The 17,367-nt window shown below is 39.5% G+C and overlaps 1 protein-coding gene across 2 annotated transcripts; it reads left to right on the top strand.

Annotated features, from left to right (window-relative positions):
• Positions 1-9,887: 9,887 nt before the first annotated feature.
• Positions 9,888-17,367, top strand: LOC128702700 (zinc finger protein 436). Of its 2 annotated transcripts, none has more exons than XM_070102034.1 (3): positions 9,888-9,929; positions 11,934-12,809; positions 15,743-17,367. In XM_070102034.1, the coding sequence occupies exons 2-3, from the start codon at positions 12,233-12,235 to the stop codon at positions 17,242-17,244; spliced, it is 2,079 nt and encodes a 692-aa protein (XP_069958135.1). In that variant the 5' UTR covers positions 9,888-9,929; positions 11,934-12,232; the 3' UTR covers positions 17,245-17,367. The 2 variants fall into 2 exon arrangements, with proteins under 2 accessions (XP_069958135.1, XP_053653080.2); XM_053797105.2 differs by lacking the exon at positions 9,888-9,929 and adding an exon at positions 9,936-10,728.

Consider the following 17,367-nt stretch of genomic DNA (forward strand, 5'->3'; position numbering starts at 1 on the left):
GTGCATAATAACACACTTAAATCAATAATAATATAAAACAACTTATTCACAGTAAGTTTACTCAGGTGCACACAAATACAGTTACATAGATTTTCATACATAGCAGCATATGTGTAGAGAACCCAGGATAACCCCCAAAAAAGTCACAGTGGCTTATTTCCATTTTAACTCGCACAATATTGTTACATTACATCTACCAGCTTCTTGTAGGTCATTTCCCATTATTATTATTATTATTATAATCAAGGGAGAAGCGCTAAACTCGTAGGATTATACAGAGCCTGTGTGGGGGATGTGGAAGGCATTCAGGTTTAATTCAGGGAACTGGAGCACAGATCCAATTCCCTAGATCAAGAGCCCCTCACCAGCATGAAGGAACCTTCCTTGAGGGGAGGTTATTTCCCAGCACCAGAACTTCACTAACTACCTCAGAATAAAATCTACTAAAGTCATTGTAATTTTTGTGCTGTTATTTATGTATGTAACTCTATATATCATAAGTGAAACATTCACATAAGCACAATTATCATACATAATAACATGTGTAAATCACCTTGGATAAACCCCCCCAAAAATCACAGTGGTTTATTTCCACTGGGGTCCTCGTACATAAATTTATTTTTATATATCCAGCCTTAGTTTAATACTCAGATACGTCATTAGAAGAAGTGTTAGTGACTATAGTGGAGAAAGAACTCACTCACAGATGGCCATATATGCATGTACTACTGGACAACACATGACCGGATATACATGATAATACTGTCCTTCACAGTGACTACCAGCCACTCCCAGGATGATTAGGGAAGAGACAGTAGCATTATGTGTGAGGTTTTTTTGTTAATTGTTCCAGCCACGGTATTGTGACTTTTTATTATTTATTAGGTATCCCCGAATGGGGATCTTTAAGTTATCATTTTTCTTTCTCCACCTTTAAATTTTATTTCCTTCATAATCTGAGAAGGCTTCATCCGATTAGCCATAAATTTTCAATGCTGGTGTATGGTAACTATGACAAAAGTCTAGAAATAATTGTATGTGCAGGTAGGTCACCTATGACCAAAGTTGTTAGACTCATTCCCAGCTTCATGAAATGGTCCAGATAATTTCCAAAAGCCTCTGCTGCTTGAAACATTAAAAAAAGTGCCTCCTATTTCTACGATGGCAGAGAGTGAAATTCAATTGTGTATAGCTGGAGAGGGTATATTATTGTAGCAACGTTTCGCTACTGGAGAGCGAAACGTTGCCACAATGACATGTCACATTAGTTGCATCTGTATCCACTTGCATAACATTTTGTCGGTAATTCTACCGTTACCACCAAGAGAATGAGTGATGGTAAATGTGCCACCTAACCTTAGTGGCAGCGGCAGATGTGGTAACAAAATACACAACCAGTGAATGAGGTTTAGTGGCTGACAGGTGTTAATAAAACCATTTACCAGCCGGAAGCAACGAGCAATCAATATGAAGAGGAAGAGACTGAGGTAACGCCCAGTACATTACATTGTACAACTCCACCTCCAAACAGTTTGTACCAACAGTAACAGCATGGTTAATCAGGCCCTGATCCACCATGAGGCCTGGTTACAGACCGGGCCACGGGGGCGTTGACCCCCGAAACCCTCTCCAGGTATCCAGGTAAACAGAGCTTTAAACTCTGGCAGTGGTGAATTATATAGACGTTGTTTAAATAGCTGGAAACTACATGATCATTATTAATATGAACAAATAGCTATATACGCACCACACACACACACACACACACACACAGTGGATGCAGGATCCATACATAGCTCCAAGAAGAGGTACAATAAAGCTCTTGGAACCGGGAGAGTAGACCTAGTAGCGACCACCAAAGAGGCGGGGCCAGGAGCTGTGAATCGACCCCTGCAACCATATATAGGTAAGTACACACACACAGGTTACTGCAAAAGCTAGAGGATCAGGCACACATAACAGGAAAGGCACTGCAATGGATCAGAGAATACCTGATAGGGCGGCAACAACGAGTCATGGTACGTGACGAGGTGTCAGAGTGGGCGCCTGTGACAAGCGGGGTTCCAAAGGGGTCAGTCCTAGGACCTGTGCTGTTTTTGGTATATGTGAACGACATAACGGAAGGGATAGCCTCAGAAGTGTCGTTGTTTGCAGATGATGTGAAATTAATGAGAAGAATCAAATCGGGTGAGGATCAGGCAGGACTACAAAGAGACCTGGACAGGCTACAAGCCTGGTCCAGCAACTGGATTCTTGAGTTTAACCCTGCCAAATGCAAAGTCATGAAGACTGGGGAAGGTCAAAAAAGACCGCAAACAGTATAGTCTGGGTGGCCAAAGACTGCAAACCTCACTCAAGGAAAAAGATCTGGGAGTGAGTATAACACCGAGCACATCTCCTGAGGCGCACGTTATCCTGACACCAAATGACTTCGAACAGGCGATAAATGACATGCCCATGCACTCTGCCCCAGGGCCAGACTCATGGAACTCTGTGTTCATCAAGAACTGCAAGAAGCCCCTATCACGAGCCTTTTCCATCCTATGGAGAGGGAGCATGGATACGGGGGTCGTCCCACAGTTACTAAAAACAACAGACATAGCCCCACTCCACAAAGGGGGCAGTAAAGCAACAGCAAAGAACTACAGACCGATAGCACTAACATTCCATATCATAAAAATCTTTGAAAGGGTCCTAAGGGCAACATGGGTTTAGAACTGGTCGCTCCTGTCTGTCTTAACTACTGGATCACTACGACAAGGTCCTAGATGCACTAGAAGACAAAAAGAATGCAGATGTAATATATACAGACTTTGCAAAAGCCTTCGACAAGTGTGACCATGGTGTAATAGCGCACAAAATGCGTGCTAAAGGAATAACAGGAAGAGTCGGTCGATGGATCTATAATTTCCTCACTAACAGAACACAGAGTAGTAGTCGTCAACAGAGTAAAGTCCGAGGCAGCTATGGTGAAAAGCTCTGTTCCACAAGGCACAGTACTCGCTCCCATCTTGTTCCTCATCCTCATATCCGACATAGACAAGGATGTCAGCCACAGCACCGTGTCTTCCTTTGCAGATGACACCCGAATCTGCATGACAGTGTCTTCCATTGCAGACACTGCAAGGCTCCAGGCGGACATCAACCAAATCTTTCAGTGGGCTGCAGAAAACAATATGAAGTTCAACAATGAGAAATTTCAATTACTCAGATATGGTAAACACGAGGAAATTAAATCTTCAGAGAGAGGACCTAGTAGCAATCAGTGAAAAGGCGGGGCCAGGAGCTATGAATCGACCCCTGCAACCACAAATAGGTGAGTACACACACACACACACACACACACACGTAACTCGATTGTTAGCGCACTCGGATCACACTGAGGTCCGTGGTTGGATAAGACACTTGCTGTCCATATTCACCTATCAGTTAAATAGGTACCTGGGTATTAGATGACTGGAGTAGGTTGCATCCCTTGGACAAAATTAACCTAATTTGTCCGAAACTTCTGCATAACATGGGGCTTTCTATATAGTAGTATGTCATTGATGTCAGCTACGCCTGTATACATTGTACATGTTGGAACTTTTGATCAGATGACCAAAAGTTCCAACGGCGGGTCATCATCTGACTAAGACCCGCGTTAGGAAACAATTGTCCTGTTGTGCAAGAAAGGTATGAAATACCGACAATATGAAAGTTAAGACACATGTGCAACATCTGGATATCTTTATTGTAGACGTTTCGCCATCCAGTGGCTTTATCAATACAGATTCTAGTTCTACTGTCTTCTAATTATGTCCTAGAATCTGTATTGATAAAGCCACTGGATGGCGAAACGTCTACAATAAAGATATCCAGATGTTGCACATGTGTCTTAACTTTCATATTGTCGGTATTTTATACCTTTCTTGCACAACTTGTCAGACACTGCAACATCATGGAATCTTGGTTCAGAGGACATCTACAAGACCTTCTTCACGGCTGCTGCAACTAACCCATCTCTTTGGGAAGGACCTACTTCCACTGGGGAATCCCGCCTACCAGTGACTTTGCCCTCGTCTGCTGCACGTCCTTATCCACTGACGCCTATATAACCGCCAGTCTTCTTGCCTTTGCTCCAGATTCTCCTCCACCACGATGCTGTGAACACTGACTCCAAGGCTGAGGGACTGATTACCTTATCTTTGGTATATAGTTCTACTGTCTTCTAATTATGTCCTAGAATCTGTATTGATAAAGCCACTGGATGGCGAAACGTCTACAATAAAGATATCCAGATGTTGCACATGTGTCTTAACTTTCAATTGTCCTGTTTCCTGACGAACCTAACCTAACCTTCCACCCTCCAGATATATATTTTTACGGTTTTGGTAGGAAGCCGGTTACTAAACTCAGGTGAGGATGCATTCATCAATAGGTGATTGCAGAGGTCTAGCTTGTAGCCTCTCTGCTGAGGATTGGACAAGGATGTCCACCTAGTTTAATTGGGAACTTTAGTTCCTATTTCTGTTTGTTTAGTGCTCGTAGCTTGGTTGATAACGTTTTAAGCTCACACACTGAGGTCTTGGGATCAGTCCCGGCACGGGTGAAACATTGGGTGTTTCCTATATATGTAATAATTGTATTTATGTGCACCTGTACCTAAATAAACTTACTTACAGTAAGTAGGTACCTGGGTGTTAGTCGTGGGTCGCATCTTGGGGGAGAAGATTAACTTAACATAACCAGGGACTTTCTATACAGTATGCCATTTATGTCAGCTAGGTCTGTAATAGTTATATCATGTACGTGTAGAAATAAAGATTATTATTATTATTATTATTATTATTGTCATCATCATTACCATTATCATCATTATCATCATCATCATCATTATCATTATCATCATCATCGTCATCAATATCATCATCATCATCATCATCATCATGGCCCGACACAGGTTCCTGCAAGCTTCAGTAGGTAGACACTGTACCTATCTATAGAGGAACTTCAGCCTGGCATTCAATTATTTTAATACTACATTGTTCCTTGATAGTAGAACTGACAGGGAACAATGCAGTAAAAAAAAAAAAAACAAGAGAATACCAGGCTCAGGTTCCTGTATAGACAGGTACAGTGTCTACCTACTGAGGCTCGCAGGACACTATGTCTAGCTATTATACAATGTCATATAGAATATTCTTGTTCTTCATGGTACATTGTCTTAACAAAAAATGAAAGGCAGACAGACTACGAATCGACCAGAACAAAAATGATGAGATTCATGCTGGAGCTGGAGGTTACCTGGAGGTTACCTGGAGGTTACCTGGAGCTGGGTACAAGAGAACATGTAGGCCAGGATGAATTACAACAACTACTGGATATGCTGAATGATGAAGACAGTAAAGCAACTGAAGTTATATCACGTCTATATTGCTCACAAGCAGTGTCCAGAATATCTTTCTGACAAGTTTGTCAAGACTAGGAACTAAAACCAGTATGGTACTAGGAAGAGTGAACACAGTTTTGTAGTACCTAAAGTAGGTGATTAGGTTGCAAACACCTTTTATTATACAGTAATAAAGAAGTAGAACAGACTACCTGCACACGTCAAAGCCTGTCATAGCATTAGCCAGTTCAGGAAGACAGTTAAATGGTACCATATTAATGACGCTACAAAAAGGGAGGAGAATGTTTTCTTATTTATCTAACATTCGTGTACCCAGTTAATGTAAATAACTCACTTTACCTTATTCCTAGTATTTCTTCTTTTATTGTAACTGATTTTCACACAGTTTAATTACTTAGCTGCTTTAATTTTTAAGGTTTAAATAATAATAAATTACAAGGACCCAAATGGAAATAGGCCGATCGCTTGCGCACTCATCTCACACACAGAGGTCCATGGTTCGATCCCCAGTACGGGTGAAAACGTTAGGACATGTTTCCTTAAGACACCTGTTATCCATGTTCATCTATCAGTAAAATAGGTACCTAGATGTTAGTTGACTAGTGTGAGTCGCATCCTGGGGACAAAAACTGGCCTAGTTTGCCCGAAATATTCTGCATAACAAGGGGCTTTCTGTATAATAGTAATTAATGTATAATAATTCAAAGTTCAAAGTTTATTCTCTATAAGGATTACAATGCTGAGTTTACAGAATCTGGTTATTGTGTGGTTTACATGTAGTAAAATAATAATTACAGAGTGTACCACTAGAACACCTAGCATGGCTAGGCATTTCGGGCAGACTTAAATTAAATCTTAAGTTTAAAATATTACAAAATTATGAGGTAAGTTGGTATTATGGCTAAGTGACTAAATACTAGTTTGTGAGTTTAGCAATGTGAATGCTTTTGTTTTGGCACTCTACATAGTTTCAGTATTGGAGTATCACAGGCCAACTTATGACTAGTTAAGATTCATTATTTTGAGATTGAGATTGATATTTCTGTTTATGGTCAAATGGGTGAGTGAGTGTAAGTGTTCACCACCAGGTGGTATTCGTGTAATTAGTTGACAGAGTGTATCAAAGAGATAAGATGTTTTCTGATGGTAGTTTTGAAGGTGATGAATGTGTCTGCAGTTTTAGAATTTTCAGGTAGGGTGTTCCAGATTTTAGGGCCTTTGACATACATTGAATTTTTGTAAAGGTTTAGTCGGACACGGGGAATATCATAGAGATGTTTGTGTCTGGTGTTGTGCCTGTGGGTTCTGTCACAACTATCAAGAAAGCATTTTAGGTCAAGGTTAATATTGGAATTTAAGGTCCTGTAGATGTAGATTGCACAGTAGTAAGTGTGAATGTACTGAACAGGGAGTAAGTTTAGATCTATGAAGAGTGGGGGGGGGGGTTGCCAGGGATGGGATTTAGTGATTATTCTTACTGCAGCTTTTTGTTGGGTTATTATTGGCTTTAGGTGTGTTGCTGCAGTTGAACCCCAAGCACAGATAGCATAGGTGAGGTATGGATATATAAGTGAATGGTATAGTGAGAGAAGGGCAGTTTGCGGCACGTAGTATCGTATCTTGGAGAGGATCCCACCCGTTTTGGATACTTTTTTGGTTATGTGTTGGATATGGGTGCTGAAGTTCAGGTTGTTGTCGAGGTATAGGCCTAGGAATTTGCCCTCATTATGCCTGGCAATTAGAGTGTTGTCGATCTTAATGTTAATTTGCGCATCTCCTGCTCTGCTACCAAACATAATGTAGTAGGTTTTGTTAGTGTTAAGCGTAAGTTTATTGGCTGTCATCCAAGTCGATATTTTGATCAGCTCCTCATTAACAATGGTGTTGAGGGTTGCAAGATTAGGGTGAGAGATGACATAAGTCGTGTCGTCAGCAAAGAGAATGGGGTTCAGGTGTTGAGATACGTTTGGAAGATCATTGATGTATATGAGGAAGAGCAGGGGACCAAGGACACTTCCCTGCGGAACTCCAGTATCAAGTAGCTGTGTTGTTGATGCTGTGTCTTTAATGATGACATACTGATACCTATTAGTAAGGTAAGATTTGAAATATGCAAGCGCATGGCCTCTTATACCATAATGGTCAAGTTTGTGGAGTAGGATGCCGTGGTCTTCTGTGTCAAAAGTTTTTCTTAGGTCAATAAAAATTCCTAGTGGATATTCCTTATTTTCCAATGCTGTGTAAAGCAGATCTAGCATTTTTATGATTGCATCATTAGTGCTTTTATTTTTCCTGAATCCAAATTGGCAGGGGTTGAGTATGTTTTGTGCCGTTATAAATGAATATAGTCTCCTGTGCACGAGTTTCTCAAAGATTTTGGATAGCAATGGTAAGTTTGATATTGGCCTATAGTTGTTTAAATCTGTAGGGTCACCACCTTTATGTATTGGTGTAACCCTTGCCGTCTTGAGTAGTTTCGGGAAGGTGCTAGTTTCTAGTGACTTGTTAAAAAGTAATGAGATAGCATGCGAGAAGACATAGGCCGCTCTCTTGTACAATAATGGTGGGACATGAGACAGATTCCCTGAGTTATTTTTAAGTGACTTTATAATCTCGGTGATTTCCATGGGCTCAGTTGGAGCAAGATAGAAGGAATTTGGGAAATTCTCATCTAGGTAGTCCCCGGCATGGGCATTGGGGCGTGGGATTTTATTGGCGAGATTAGAACCTATGGCTGAGAAGAAGTCGTTTATCTTGTTAGCTGTGTCAGTGGGATGCAGTGGTGTTTCATTAGGTTTAGTTAGGGCAATATTCTTGTTTTTTTTCAGTTTGTGGGTCCCTAGAATCTGAGAGAGTGTTTTCCAGGTCTTTTTTATATCTCCTCTTGTGTCAGTGAATCTACTGGAGTAGTATAGTTGTTTGGCTTTCTTTATTACTTTGGTGAGGACTGATGAATAGTATTTAAGAATATCTTTGTGTATTAAGCCCTGTCTATGTTGCTTTTCATATTGGTGTTTCTTATCAATGGATTTCAGAATGGTGCTGGTTAGCCATGGGCAATCAAGCCGTTTGTTTGTGATCTGTTTCGTTTTTATAGGACAATGTTTGTTGTATAGTTTAAGTAATTTGTTAAGAAAAATGTTTGTCCAGTCATCAATACCATTGGCCTTGGAGAATTCTGTAGGCCAGTCAACAGTCTCTAGGTCAGCTGTGAACTTCCTTATTGAGGCCTCATCATGGAATCTAAATGAAACTTTGTTGTATTCAAGTGGTGGTTTACTAATATTTGTCAAGAGGAAGGTAGGGTAGTGGTCTGTAGTGCACTTATGTGTACCTGTACTTAAGTTGTCTATGTTTACTCATCAGTAAAATGGGTACCTGGGTGTTAGTGGACTGGTGTGGGTCGCATCCTGGGACAAAACTGCCTAATTTGCCCGAAATGCTCTGCATAACTACTCAGATATGGAAAACTTGAGGAAATTAAAAATGTATCAGGGTATACGACAAATTCTAACCATACAATAGAGCGAAAAAGAAATGTGAAGGACCTGGGAGTGATAATGTCAGAGGATCTCGTCTTCAAAGGCCACAACAATGTATCTACCTCATCGGGTAGGAAAATGATAGGATGGATAATGAGAACCTTCAAAACTAGGGATGCCAAGTCCATGACGACACTCCTCAAATCGTTTGTTCTTTCTAGGCTGGAATACTGCTGTACACTAACGGCCCCCTTCAAGGCTGGCGACAATGCAGACCTGGAGAGCTTACAAAGAACTTTCATAGCACACATAAGAACGATAAGATACCTAAATTACTGGGAACGGTTGAAGGTCCTTGATCTGTATTCTTTGAAACGCAGGTGAAAGAGATATATAATATACACTTGGAAGATCCTGGAGGGATTGGTACCAAAACTGCACACGAAAATCACTTCCAATGAAAGCAAAAAACTTGGCAGGAGATGCAACATTCCCCCGATGAAAAGCAAGGGCGCCACGAGTACACTGAGAGACAACACAGTAAGTGTCCGGGGCCCAAGACTGTTCAATTGCCTCCCAGCATACATAAGGGGGATTACCAACAGACCCCTGGCTGTCTTCAAGAAGGCACTGGACAGGCACCTAAAGTCAGTACCTGACCAACCGGGCTGTGGTCCGTACGTCAGTTTGCGTGCGGCTGGCAGTAACAGCCTAGTTGATCAGACCCTGATCCACCATGAGGCCTGGCCTCAGACCGAGCCAAGGGGGCGTTGACCCCCGAAACCCTCTCCAAGTAATAACAAGGGACTTTCTATATAGTAGTATGTCATTGATGTCGGCTATGGCCTGTATACCTTGTACATGTACTTGTAGTAAATAAAGATTATTATTATTATTATTATTATTATTATTATTATTATTATTATTATTATTATTATTATTATTATTATTATTATTATATTAAATGAACTTACTAACTTTCTAAGCAGTGATGGACACGGCGGAAGCTGTCAGTAGCCCTTGAAACCCCCAACAATAGTAATAGGCAGTAAATGGTACATATCATGAAGAAGTAGTGAACACGTAGCCTGAAGAAGTAGTGAACACGTAGCCTGAAGAAGTAGTGAACACGTAGCCTGAAGAAGTAGTGAACACGTAGCCTGAAGAAGTAGTGAACACGTAGCCTGAAGAAGTAGTGAACACGTAGCCTGAAGAAGTAGTGAACACGTAGCCTGAAGAAGTAGTGAACACGTAGCCTGAAGAAGTAGTGAACACGTAGCCTGAAGAAGTAGTGAACACGTAGCCTTGAAGAAGTAGTGAACACGTAGCCTGAAGAAGTAGTGAACACGTAGCCTGAAGAAGTAGTGAACACGTAGCCTTGAAGTAGTGAACACGTAGCCTGAAGAAGTAGTGAACACGTAGCCTGAAGAAGTAGTGAACACGTAGCCTGAAGAAGTACTGAACACGTAGCCTGAAGAAGTACTGAACACGTAGCATGAAGTAGTGAACACGTAGCCTGAAGAAGTAGTGAACACGTAGCCTGAAGAAGTACTGAACACGTAGCCTGAAGAAGTACTGAACACGTAGCCTGAAGAAGTACTGAACACGTAGCATGAAGAAGTAGTGAACACGTAGCCTGAAGAAGTAGTGAACACGTAGCCTGAAGAAGTACTGAACACGTAGCCTGAAGAAGTACTGAACACGTAGCCTGAAGAAGTAGTGAACACGTAGCCTGAAGAAGTAATGGACATGTAGCCTGAAGAAGTAATAAATGGTAATGGACACAGCCTTAAGAAGTAATGGACACGTAAACTGAAGAATCCTCTTAGGTAATCTGGACATGTCCTGAATAAGGTAAGAAAACTACAAAAGAAAAAAAAAGGGGGGGGACAGGAACTTCACCTGACAGTTGTGTTATTCACTTGTTTTATTATACTGTACCTACAGCAGGTGGTCAGATAAGATTTGATGTGATTTTTAACCTGGGTTAGGAGGGTTAGCCACCCAGGATAGCCCATGAAAGCCATTGTGTCATCAAGGTGTTAGTCGACTATGTGTGGGTCGTAACCTGAGGGAGAAGATTGAGATCCCAGTTAAAATAAAAAGCATTTCCCAATGACACACCGACTCTTCGAATATTTTGAATTACTAACCCTCCAGGTTAGAAATCCGAATAAAATCTTATCTTACCATGTGAAGTCACGGGGGAGCAGAAATATTCACATACTCTGTATGTATCATTTACCTGACTATGTCCCTTTTGTATAGTACCATATTTTCTGGCATATAATTTGTGCCTTCTTTTCCACAAAAAGTCTTGGAGAATCACCCTGTGCCATATGTACTCAAGATCAGAGTCAAGGGTAATCTTGTGTTACACTTTAGCATAAAGTAAGAGGGTAATTATCCCATGAATAATTACTGATTTATCATTATGATACTTCTATCATGCACCTTATATGCCGGAAAATAAGGTAGGTTGATTTTATGAAATGTGAGTTATAAAACAAATTTAGATAAATTACTTGTATATTTTAGATGATGTTTAGATTGACATGCATGTCTGTTTGATGACATGTATAATTGGTACTCCATTGAGTTTAAATATTTTTTGAGGATTTATACAGATATCCTGGGTTAAATTATCATTAAATGTCTTAGGTATAAACTATTTTGTATACTATATCAGCATGGCATACTTAAATACAGAATTAAACTACATAAACATTATCCTGAAAACAGCCAGAATAGATGTACAGTATGTAGCTTGAAACATGAAGACCACATAAAATTCCGTTTTATATATGATGGAGTTGTTAAGACTGACCACGGTATAAGCCTTATTGACTCCTACATCTGAGAGGCATGGAAGAATTGTCCATGTTTGGGCAGAAACACATTTCTGAAAGGAAATTTAGACCTTGCTAACAGAAATCTTTTATAGTACTTTTGTTTTGATTATTTTACATTCTCAATTATCATATCTTAAAATTAACCTTAAATTGTTAGTAACTTTATTATTTAGTACTCTATACTAAAGGCACTGATTTATTTTTCAGATGGAAACAGCAAAACAAGGCTAAAAGGATCTTAATGTGGAAAAACCTAAGGTGGCTGCCAAATTATTCTGAACTATGAAGAATGTGATTTGAAAGGGTTTGTAGCTTCATTTAAACACAACTGTTTAATAAATATTTTCTTAGAGACAGAAAAATTATATTGTTATCATGAGTGAACATGTACATGCTGGCTCACTGCCTGGGCAAAATCATGTTGTAGGTGTCATTGAAAAAAAGATGATCTTAGCTTAGAGACATCAGCTCAAGTTATGATAGGGGATTATTAAAAAGTATTAAAAATGAAACCTCTTGGTAAAGAACAGATAATCAAAGCAGCAATAATTCCTGATAGACGATCAGTGGAAGTGTTGCACATGGACGATGGCATAACAGTTCAAGTCTTTCATATGGATGGAGGACACACTCTTGAATTGATGCATGTAGATGGAGATGAACATTCAGAAGTGATTCATATTGATGGTAGCACCAGTATAGAACTTATAAGTGAGAATGAACCAATCAGAGCCCCAGTTGTTACAACTTTTTCTCCTGCATCATTTGCCAGGGAAAAAGAAACGTATGTGCTACCGTATGACTACAATATATCAAAAGTACGTAATACTATAGCAACACAGACAGACTTATGTAATAGCTGTGGGCCAAGCATGAATTTGCTTTTCTGCACCTTCTTCAGTGATGGCAATGTTCAAACTCAGTGTGACATGCCGACACAGTGCCATGCAAGTGTGTCGACCATCATGAATGCCAGTTGTAAGATACAGCATAAGCATCGGATTAATTACACTCATATGGAAAATAAAGGTTCATCATCACTCAAGACCGAAGAAAAGGAGAGCTTTGATGCTGAGAGAGCATGTAAGTCTATAGAATCTTTCTTATTTTTAATGCAATATAGTAATGATTTTTGCAATGTGTGCAAGAATTTGCATTGATGTGACTTGATGAGCTATATTGTATGATGCATGTTCATGAATGCATATTGAAAACAACTATCAGTAAATAAACAGAAGAATGGAGCTCTCATTTTGAGACTCTCGTCCATCCTTTTGTTTATTCATTTACTGTAGTGTATCACACTAATTAAAATGCATATATCATTTGCAGCAATGGATTTCAGTTACTGTTGTTAGGTTGTTTAAGAGTAATGTAATAGAAGACAGTAAATGTGTGCTTGATTCATTTGGATGTGTCTAGCTGGCTAGCCCTTGTGGCTTAGCGCTTCTTTTTAATTATAATAAATAATTGGCAGAGAGCATGCGTAGTTCCTTTGTATAAAGGCAAAGGGGACAAAAGAGAGTGCAAAAATTATAGGGGGATAAGTCTGTTGAGTATACCTGGTAAAGTGTATGGTAGAGTTATTATTGAAAGAATTAAGAGTAAGATGGAGAATAGGATAGCAGATGAACAAGGAGGCTTTAGGAAAGGTAGGGGGTGTGTGGACCAGGTGTTTACAGTGAAACATATAAGTGAACAGTATTTAGATAAGGCTAAAGAGGTCTTTGTGGCATTTATGGATTTGGAAAAGGCATATGACAGGGTGGATAGGGGGGCAATGTGGCAGATGTTGCAGGTGTATGGTGTAGGAGGTAGGTTACTGAAAGCAGTGAAGAGTTTTTACGAGGATAGTGAGGCTCAAGTTAGAGTATGTAGGAAAGAGGGAAATTATTTCCCAGTAAAAGTAGGCCTTAGACAAGGATGTGTGATGTCACCGTGGTTGTTTAATATATTTATAGATGGGGTTGTAAGAGAAGTAAATGCGAGGGTCTTGGAAAGAGGCGTGGAGTTAAAAGATAAAGAATCACACATAAAGTGGGAGTTGTCACAGTTGCTCTTTGCTGATGACACTGTGCTCTTGGGAGATTCTGAAGAGAAGTTGCAGAGATTGGTGGATGAATTTGGTAGGGTGTGCAAAAGAAGAAAATTGAAAGTGAATACAGGAAAGAGTAAGGTTATGAGGATAAAAAGATTAGGTGGTGAAAGATTGGATATCAAATTGGAGGGAGAGAGTATGGAGGAAGTGAATGTATTCAGATATTTGGGAGTGGACGTGTCAGCGGATGGGTCTATGAAAGATGAGGTGAATCATAGAATTGATGAGGGGAAAAGGGTGAGTGGTGCACTTAGGAGTCTGTGGAGACAAAGAACTTTGTCCTTGGAGGCAAAGAGGGAAATGTATGAGAGTATAGTTTTACCAACGCTCTTATATGGGTGTGAAGCATAGGTGATGAATGTTGCAGCGACGAGAAGGCTGGAGGCAGTGGAGATGTCATGTCTGAGGGCAATGTGTGGTGTGAATATAATGCAGAGAATTCGTAGTTTGGAAGTTAGGAGGAGGTGCGGGATTACCAAAACTGTTGTCCAGAGGGCTGAGGAAGGGTTGTTGAGGTGGTTCGGACATGTAGAGAGAATGGAGCGAAACAGAGTGACTTCAAGAGTATATCAGTCTGTAGTGGAAGGAAGGCGGGGTAGGGGTCGGCCTAGGAAAGGTTGGAGGGAGGGAGAAAAGGAGGTTTTGTGTGCGAGGGGCTTGGACTTCCAGCAGGCATGTGTGAGCATGTTTGATAGGAGTGAATGGAGACAAATGGTTTTTAATACTTGATGTGCTGTTGGAGTGTGAGCAAAGTAACATTTATGAAGGGGTTCAGGGAAACCGGCAGGCTGGACTTGAGTCCTGGAGATGGGAAGTACAGTGCCTGCACTCTGAAGGAGGGGTGTTAATGTTGCAGTTTAAAAACTAGTGTAAAGCACCCTCCTGGTAAGACAGTGATGGAGTGAATGATGGTGAAAGTTTTTCTTTTTCAGGCCACCCTGCCTTGGTGGGAATCGGCCAGTGTGATAATAATAAAATAATAATTGGATGTGTCTAGTATATCACCTAATGATTGAACGATGAATTACAAATTCTTAATTTTTTAATTTGTAATATTTTTATTTGTTGTTTGGTTTTTAATTTATTAAATGGATTACACACAAAGAGAAAAGTTGAAAATACGTGGGATAAAAGTAGGGAATATTATTATATAAATCAAGGAGAATTTTTTTCTTTAGCAAAAGAACTTAGAGTTAGATGCCATTTAAGGTAGACAATATTGCATAAAAGCTTGGCATGGAAATATTAGCTTTATAAGAGATTTTGATGTATGCATTCCCTCACTTAAGTCAGTTGGTATCTTGGTCAGTTCTCATTCTGCATGCAAAGTGAAGCAGATTTTATTTTGTACATCAGCATCAACAAAATTTCACAAGAAAAGATAAATTGGTTGGGAAAAGTGCAGCTGAATGTTTCTACCAAGAAAGTTATTTCTAAGCCTGGTTATGTTAGTAAAAGGTAGTTATTCAAAGCTCAGAACCATAGATCCTGACTTTCAATTCCCTTTGTTGTAATGGGTGAAGTGAAAAGGATTTAAATAAAACCAGGCAGGTAAGTAAGGTTTTTTCATTGGAGATTCCATTAATTTAATAATAGATAATAAGAATTCGTGGTTTCCTTCTTCCTCAATTCCCTACCATACTACACCTAAAATAGCCTTCTAGAGGGGTACCTTTCTTATGGTGTAAAGTGCTTTTGATCCAAGAAATTGAAGCTGTCCTTCCCCTAATTGGATTAAATCTGATTATATCCATTCCCCAGATGCTGTATGATTCACATGTGGATTTCTTTAGAATAATAATAATGATAATAATTAGTGACAGTAAAAAATAATACAGCAGTTAAAATTTGTAATGGAAGATGAAGTAATTTTGATGGTTTTTAGGAATAAGTAATTTTATGAGATATTTCTTTTCAGGTGTAAGATTCTCCAGAAGTGGCCGAATCCTGAAGGGTAAAGGCCCATTGTTCATGTTGGATCCGAGCTTGGTGGATGGAGATATGGACTGTGATCCTGACTTTAAACCACTTAGGAATGAGATTGGCAAAGAAAATGCAGGTCATCAAAACTCATTTTATAGGAAGAAAAGCAGTAGAAAAAGGAAAAGACATTTACCATCTGCAAATGATTATGACAAGAAATTGAAACTTGCTAATAGCGATGAAAATGGTGGCATGAAGGAAGAAATTATTATTAAAGATGAACCAAGGGATGCAGGTGATGAATTAGCAAATGAAATTACAAATTGGCAGTCAGAGAAATTTAGAGGTATGCATTGCACAGATGAAAAATGTGTTAAAAAGCTAGAAGAGGGAACTACAAAGCTCACCTGTCGGAAATGCAAGAAAAATTTCCCATCATTTTCAAAATTCCAACAACATTCTAAAGAGAAACACAATTCCACAGAGTTTACATTCCCATGTAATTTATGTGGTGTTCTATTTACCAGACCCCATAACTTGGAGCGTCATAAAGGTACAAAACACGATTCTAAAAAGCAGTTTGTTTGTGAACATTGTGGCCATACATTTGGACGTCTAGATGTACTCTTGGTTCACATTTCAATGGTTCATGTAAAGAAGAGCTTGCAAGATAAAAATGGGCCTTCGGATGTTAAACCAGATATGTTACATTGTACCAGTTGTGACAAATTTTTCTCCAAACAACATAAATTAAGGCAACATACACAGGGAAATTTAACATGTAGTGACTGTTCAGCATCCTTTAATTGTAAAACATCTCTAAGAATACATAAATATAATCAACACCCAATTGAGTGTGATGAGTGTGGGAAGGTGTGTGATAGTAAGCATAAACTATATTTTCATCGGGTATCTCATGCACCCAAGTATGTGTGTAAGTTTTGCAACAAAGGATTTTTAAGGAAGTCCGAGTACACTGTGCACATTTCAACACACACTGGTGAAAAGCCTATCATATGTGATATTTGTGGCAAGTCATTTGCTCACAAACTTGCGGTAGGTAAACATAAAAGACAGTCACACAATGAAAGCCACAAAAAGCTTAAGTGTGAGATCTGTAATAAATCCTTTGCATATAAAGGGAAACTGGAGATGCATATGAGAACCCACACTGGAGAAAAGCCATTCTTGTGTCACCACTGCCCTTCTACCTTCTCTCAACAGTGTAATTTGACAGCACATATAAAGAGTGTTCATGGAGTTTACATTCATTCACTGAAAAGTGATGGAACACAACAAACTAAGCTTGTGAAATATAAACGTGTCAAGAGAAAGGGAGAAATGGAGCTTCCACTAACTGTGGTACACACTGAGAAAACCCCAAAGGTTGTAAGTCGTATTCCAAGACGGTGTGAGGTTATTGTTGAGGAACAAGTACATGTGTCTGAGTCATCTGAAATAGAAGCAGCTGTTCATCAAATTGTAAGTTCTCAATAATGTCAACACTGTGTTTATTCTTTCTACTAACAAGTTACAAATGTATGAATGTCTTAAGTGGCTCATATTTTGACAGCTTTATCTCTCTTACTTTTTCTGTGCAATAAATGTAAAAATTGTTAA

Source organism: Cherax quadricarinatus, chromosome 79 (genome assembly GCF_038502225.1).
Source record: "Cherax quadricarinatus isolate ZL_2023a chromosome 79, ASM3850222v1, whole genome shotgun sequence".
In the NCBI taxonomy this organism is placed as follows: Eukaryota; Metazoa; Arthropoda; class Malacostraca; order Decapoda; family Parastacidae; genus Cherax; species Cherax quadricarinatus.

What these genes read in the sequence shown, in the direction of transcription:
- LOC128702700 (XM_070102034.1), top strand. Translation starts at nt 12,233, where the DNA reads ATGAAACCTCTTGGTAAAGAACAGATAATCAAAGCAGCAATAATTCCT. An exon ending in CTTTGATGCTGAGAGAGCAT is followed by an intron (nt 12,810 to 15,742) that starts GTAAGTCTATAG and finishes ATTTCTTTTCAG; the next exon opens with GTGTAAGATTCTCCAGAAGT.